This window comes from Myotis davidii, unplaced genomic scaffold, assembly GCF_000327345.1.
Source record: "Myotis davidii unplaced genomic scaffold, ASM32734v1 scaffold648, whole genome shotgun sequence".
Taxonomy (NCBI): domain Eukaryota; kingdom Metazoa; phylum Chordata; class Mammalia; order Chiroptera; family Vespertilionidae; genus Myotis; species Myotis davidii.
Genome location: NW_006299603.1, coordinates 854,560 through 860,618, shown reverse-complemented (window position 1 = coordinate 860,618; position 6,059 = coordinate 854,560). Strand labels below are relative to the sequence as shown.

At 61.2% G+C, this 6,059-nt stretch overlaps 2 protein-coding genes across 4 annotated transcripts in view; one reads left to right on the top strand and one right to left on the bottom strand.

Annotated features, from left to right (window-relative positions):
* Positions 1-1,915: 1,915 nt before the first annotated feature.
* Positions 1,916-4,908, top strand: PCP2 (Purkinje cell protein 2). Of its 3 annotated transcripts, XM_015571548.1 has the most exons (5): positions 3,047-3,089; positions 3,393-3,505; positions 3,609-3,723; positions 3,979-4,103; positions 4,722-4,908. In XM_015571548.1, the coding sequence occupies exons 2-5, from the start codon at positions 3,503-3,505 to the stop codon at positions 4,839-4,841; spliced, it is 363 nt and encodes a 120-aa protein (XP_015427034.1). In that variant the 5' UTR covers positions 3,047-3,089; positions 3,393-3,502; the 3' UTR covers positions 4,842-4,908. The 3 variants fall into 3 exon arrangements, with proteins under 3 accessions (XP_015427032.1, XP_015427034.1, XP_015427033.1); XM_015571546.1 differs by lacking the exon at positions 3,393-3,505 and having other exon boundaries at positions 1,916-3,089; XM_015571547.1 differs by lacking the exon at positions 3,047-3,089 and having other exon boundaries at positions 3,274-3,505.
* The window catches only part of PET100 (PET100 homolog), a 1,437-nt gene continuing 274 nt past the window's right edge, over positions 4,897-6,059 (bottom strand). The window contains exons 2-4 of the mRNA XM_006775381.2: positions 5,498-5,584; positions 5,328-5,360; positions 4,897-5,041 (exon numbers count right to left, since the gene is read on the bottom strand). Coding sequence (XP_006775444.1) covers positions 4,958-5,041; positions 5,328-5,360; positions 5,498-5,584 — 204 coding nt within the window. The 3' untranslated portion in view covers positions 4,897-4,957. The remainder of the gene's footprint in view (positions 5,042-5,327; positions 5,361-5,497; positions 5,585-6,059) is intronic.

Here is a 6,059-nt window from a genome sequence, read left to right as displayed (position 1 = left end):
TCCCCGCCCCGCCCGGCTGGGGAGGAAGGTGGAGGATGTGCCCAAACAGCTGCGGCGCTGCCGGGCCCCCTCCCCACTTGCGACGTGCCCCGCTCCCTCCCTCCCATCAGCACAAACGTCCTCAGGTGAGGGCGGAACCAACGGGGGCGCCGTCCCCGAGGTGCTCCGCACAGCCTGGTGCGCTGGTTGCACACACCCGTCATGGGTGACAGTCACATTCCAGGCTGATAGACACGTGGGCGGGTGGCACGCTCACACACACCTCAGTTCACACTTGACTCGGAATTTCAGGCCGGCCCTGCTGTGTGAAAGGCTGGCGCTGGGCCAGACCCGCATGGATGGCGTCTCGGCTTTAAAGTGTGAGGCCCGTGCGTGAAGGCAGAGCCCTGAACGGCTCCTCCACTTAGTGTATTGCCATTTGCATGGGGCAGGCACAGGGCAGACAACAAAAGGTCTGCCATGTGGGACTTGGCGTGGAGTTCTGGAGGGAGGGGAGAGAAAATAATTCTGCCCCGAAGGAAACAAACAGAGATATAGTAGCAATGCCGTGTGGGGGAGGGGTTCTTTACCGGCCGTGGAACTGTTGCGCGTGGAAATGAGGTCCTTTCACTGAGTCGCAACCAGAGGAACCCTCTGAGGGGGTGGCCTTTAGACTTAACCGGGATGACACCAAGCAGCAGCCATGCAGGGATCCAGGCAGCGAAGAGGAGATGGTGGGGAAGGCCAGCCAAGAGGTGAGCTGGAGGGGCTGCACAGGCCAGCTTTCCCCAGGACAGAGTCGGCCTGAGCCAGCCCATCTGCCTGGGACTGAGAGGTTCCTGGGGTGCAGGACCCTGATACCCTGGAGCAGTTCCAGGCAAACCTGGGCTGGCCACTCCAGACAGACTTGGGTTCTTTTCCCACCTGCTTTCTTTTCCTTCCTTTCTTCGTTCTTTCATTCCTTCCTCCCTTCCCCTGCCCTTCCCTCCATTCCTCCCTCCCGCCCATGCTCTCCTTTCCTTTTCTTTAACAGTTCTGTTGAGCCCTAACGGTTTGGCTCAGTGGATAGAGCGTCGGCCTGCGGACTCAAGGGTCCCAGGTTCCATTCCGGTCAAAGGCATGTACCTCAGTTGTGGGCACATCCTCAGTGGGGAGTGTGCAGGAGGCAGCTGATCCATGTTTCTCTCTCATGGATGTTTCTCTCTCTCCCTCTCCCTCTCTGTGGAAAATCAATAAAATATATTTTTAAAAAGTTCTGTTGAGTTATATCACATATTAATACTGTTAAACAGCTTTCAGCATACTCAGAGCTGCGCAGCCATCACCAGTCCGTTCTAGAATACAGTATTTCCATGGCTCCAAGGTGTTTGGGTTTTCTCCTGAGGACAGTGACAACCAAGGGAGAGTTCTGAGCAGGGGAAGGGGGGACCCCTACAGCTTCTAAGGCGGGAGGACAAACTGCAGGGACCAAGGGGGGCGGGCGCTGGGAGACCACGAGGAAGCTGGGATCACCTCTAGCATCATAGCCTGTCCCCTAGGACAGGGGCCTCCCACCCACTCTACACTCTGTGAGGGTGACCAGGCTTTTCAGCTGTTACAGGCTGAATGGGCTCCTGTCCCCTTCATCCCTAAAAAAGGTATGTTGAGCCCGGCCGATGTGGCTCAGAGGTTGAGTATCCACCTTTGAACCAAGAGGTCGCCGGTTCAATTCCTGGTCAGGGCACATATCTGGGTTGCAGGCTCAATCCCTTGTGTGGGGCGTGCAGGAGGCAGCCAGTCAATGGTTCTCTCTCATCATTGATGTTTCTCTCTCTCCCTCTCCCTTCCTCTCTGAAATCAACAAAAAGAAAAAAAGAAATCCTAACCCCAGGACCTCAGAATATGACCGTATTTGGAAATAGGGTCATCGCAGGTGAGTTAAAATGAGGTTATACTGCAGTCGGATGGGTCCCTAATGCAATGACTGGGGTCCAGGTGAAGACAAGGACACATGGAGCATCATGCGACGAGAGGCTGCGAATGTGGCACTGTGGCTACCGTCCAGGGACCACCAAGGCCTGCGGCAGCCATTAGGAGCAGGGCGAGGCGAGGAAGGGTCCCCCGCACAAGCTTCAGGAGCGCGCCCTCCCACACGGTTCCAACGCTGGCCTCCAGAACTGTGTGCCCATAATGTCTGTGTTCTAAGCTGCCCGTTGTGACAGGGCAGCCCCAGGAGAGGAACTCGTCCGCCGCGGAGAAGCACATCACGCTGGCATCGAGGACTGAGGCGTGGAGAGTGGTGACCCTGAATAAGGGCAGGGCTGCCTGCGGAAGGGGACCAAGCTTGGCCCTCAGGCAGGGGTGGTGACAATGTGGCCATTTATTCCAGGAAGGAACTTTCACTAGTTTCTAGAAAGGCATAGTGAGGAGGGAGTGGGGTGTGGATGGGAGCCTCCTAGGGGCATCCCCTCCCAGGCCACAGAGAGGAAGCCATAGCTGTGGGGTGGGAGGAGGTAGGCAGCAGGGGCAGGGCTTTCCTACTTGTCTCCCTCCCCAGGCAGGGCTGGGGGCACAAATCAGACAGGAGATCCCAAGCCTCGCCTTGGGGGCCTATGGGAGGCAACCAGACCCAGGGACAGTGAGTGGGGGCAGCGGTTGCCAGGAGACAGAGCTAGGCTGGCAGGGAGTGCCTCAGGGGCCTTGAGGCCCGACTTACCCTGCCGCCTGCAGATGGCAACTGCCTCCCGGCCGGTGAGACCACCATACTGCTTCCTGCTGCTGGGCTGCAGACCCCTGTTCTTCCCCAATGGGGCCCAGCCAGCCCCCACGACCCAATGTGGGGGCTCTGCTCTGGCCTGCGGTGTCCCACCTGAGAGTTCTGGAGAACAGGGAGTCCTGCCAGGTTCCAACCCAGGTCACCCGGCGTCCTGCCCCACAGCAACCCCAGCAGTGCGCAGCGAAAACCATTATCTGGATCATCTTTATGGGGCTTAAGCTTGGGTGGGAGCAGATGTGTGTGAGCTAGGGATTTGGGCTGGGCCAGAGGCCAGCAGAGAACAGACGGGGTCCAGGAAGCAGGAGCAAAGATGGACGGGGAAGAGGTGGATGGGGGTTCAGTGCCCTGTGTCAAGGTAAGCAGGTCCCCCCCCCCCACAATTCCTCAAGAGCAGTGAATGACAAAAACTAGTTTGTAGGGCATCTAATTAGTGATTGAGTCTCTTGGGATCCCTGACCCAGTTTGCTGCCCAAGGACATACTGGTGGGCATGAGGGTCCACGTGCCTACCACAGCCCCAGGGCAGGGCAGTGCTCAGTGATGGCCAGTGAGCTGCGGGGAGGGGGGTGCTGGGATTTTTGGGCGGCCCCCGGGGTGTTTTCCTGGCTGGTGTCCATAGTCAGGCCCCAATCTGGAATGGCAGACGCTTCTCCCTTGAGGCAGCACCACGTGCAGAGGCACTGATGGCCGGACCCTGCGGGCTGGGATTGTGAAGGAGGCTCTGGTCTCATTCACAGCAGCTCTGCAGAGCAGCGCATCAGCGGGGACCATGGTGAGAGCCACGGAGGGGAGGGCGGATGCCGGGGCCAAGGTGGGAGCTAGTGAGGGCTCCCCCAACTGAGGGGCCAGCTGGACCAGATGTGTCTGTCTCCCAGGCGGGCTCTCCAGACCAAGAAGGCTTCTTCAACCTGCTGACCCATGTGCAGGGCGACCGAATGGAGGAGCAGCGCTGCTCGCTGCAGGCAGAGCCAGGCACCACCTCCAAGAGCCGTGAGAGTGGGCAGTGGGTGGAGGGAGGGTGTGCTGCCTGGAGGAGTAAACGGGGTAGGGCGGTACAGGACAAGTTACCATCTAGGCAAGTCTGTCTGAGAGGGAGGGGCAGCTGGGGACACAGGTGCTGTGGGTCTAGGGGCAAGGCGCGGCGGGGGAGAACAGGAGAGGGAGGGAGGGGGCTGAGGGTCCCGCTGGCCGTGTTCCCTGGCATCTGTGTATGTGTCCACCTTCACCTGCTTGTGCTCTCTGCAGAGAGTGGCCCCATGCCGGAGATGGACAGTCTCATGGACATGCTGGCCAGCACCCAGGGTCGCCGCATGGATGACCAGCGTGTGACTGTCAGCGCCCTGCCTGGTTTCCAGCCTGTGGGCCCCAAGGTAGGTGATATTCTGCTGGGGCTGAGGGAGACCAGCCATGCTGAGCACCCCAATGCTGCCTCTCACCCCCAGTTCGGAGTGAATGGGGCCCCACCCCCACCGGTCTATCATGTGCTCCTTGGAGATGAGTGCCTGGTAGGAGTGCCTGCCTGTGTCCTTGCCTGTCCCAAGGCCCTGGCCAATCCAATACCTGACTTTAGACGGGAGAACGAAGGCCCAGACAAGGCCAGAGGGCCACAAGGTCACGCAGAGGGCACATTAAGCCAGAGCTATGGCGGAGGGTGGCAGGGAGGGGACAGAGCAAACCCCTCTACGGGGAAGACACCCTCAGGGAGGAGGGCACACGAGCTCATACACTCATGGGTGTCTGTCACGTGTAATCATACACATCCTGGGTTCTGATCAAGACCCCAGTGGGATCCCCAAGGTCCCACACCTCACACCCAAACTGCACCCTAACTGTTGAGCAACGAAGGTACGTAGAAGCTCCAGGATGGTGGGGTCAGACGGCGGGCGATGCAACACGGTTCCCACCTGCACCTCCTTCCAATGCTTGCATCGCCTGGGGCCAGCGCGGCCCTTGGCCTCTCCCTCTGGTTGACCCCTCTTCCCCCACAGGATGGAGCGCAGAAACGAGCGGGGACCCTGAGCCCCCAACCCCTCCTCACCCCTCCGGACCCCTCTGCTCTCAGCTTCCGGCGGAACAGCAGCCCCCAGCCCCAGACACAAGCCCCGTGAGGGCCTGAGCCATCTTGCACCCCACTCGTGCCCCCCAAAGCAGACAATAAAACACTTGCAGGAGAAAGAACTGAGTGTGTGTTGTTTCAGGGGTGGCACGCGGGCACTTGGGGGTTTCAGGCGCTCTGCTGGGCAGCGCGAAGGAGCTTCTCCTCCCGCTGCTTCCGTATCCTCGCTTTGAATTCTTCTAGTTCTTGGCGCTAACGGTGAGCAAGATGGGACATATGACAGGTCAGCTCATGGGAAGCAGGCATTGGTGCCCCCTGCCCTCCCGCCCCGCCGCCCGCCCCCCAGCTTTAGGCTTCAGTGTCCGCACGGGAAGCCCTGGGCCAGTCACACGCAGGTCCAAGTGGGTCCGCTTCGCCGCGTGGGGAGAGGACGGCAAGGGAACCACGTGGTCCTCTGCTCCGCTCGCTGCTCCCGACCCATCCCGGTCGCGGGGAGCCAGGCCCCCTGTCCCCCTGGGGGGAAGAGGGTGTCGCGTACCTGGTCCTCCTTCTCAGGCGGCCACAGCTCCCTCTGCGGGGGTAAAGCCACAGGTGAGCCAGGAGCCTCCCGAGCCCACGCCTAGGGCAGGTGAGCTCCCGGCCGGCAGACACCGGCGCCCCTGCGCTCCCAGCCCCGTACACCCCCCCACGAGCACTCCCGGCGCCCACCTTCCGCTGTATGACGGAGCCTTCGAACCACTCGGCCTGGTTGGCAATCCAGAACATGGCCACGGGGAAGGTGAGGTAGAGCGTCATCTGCGAGGGGGCGGCGAGGCGCAGGCCGCTCAGAACCTGCGGACCACCCTCTAGCACAGCCCAGCCGCCCTCCTCGGGGCACCCCGAGAACCCCAGGATTGCGGGGTCTGGCCGCCATCACCCAAGGCGCCTTACTTCTGAAAGCTCCCTCCCGGAGGCCACACTCCCCCCGGCCCAGCAGCACAGAGCGTCCCCCTCGCGGCCCCGCCCCCAAGGCGGGTCCCGGGAGCTCCCCGAACCCCTCGTCCTTTGGCATCTACTCCCAAGGGTAAGAGTCTCCCTACCGGACACACCCCCCATCCTGAGCCCAAGAGCTCCCCGAGTCTGCAGCCTTCTTCCTTCCAGAGCCCCGGCTCTGACCACCCCGCTCGGCAGGCCCTTCCTCACAGCAGCCCTCCCAGAGCCGCCCTCACCGGAGCCCCTCCTCTGGGCTCCCGACCCTAAAGGGTCTTCTCAGATCTCGGGGTCCCTCCCC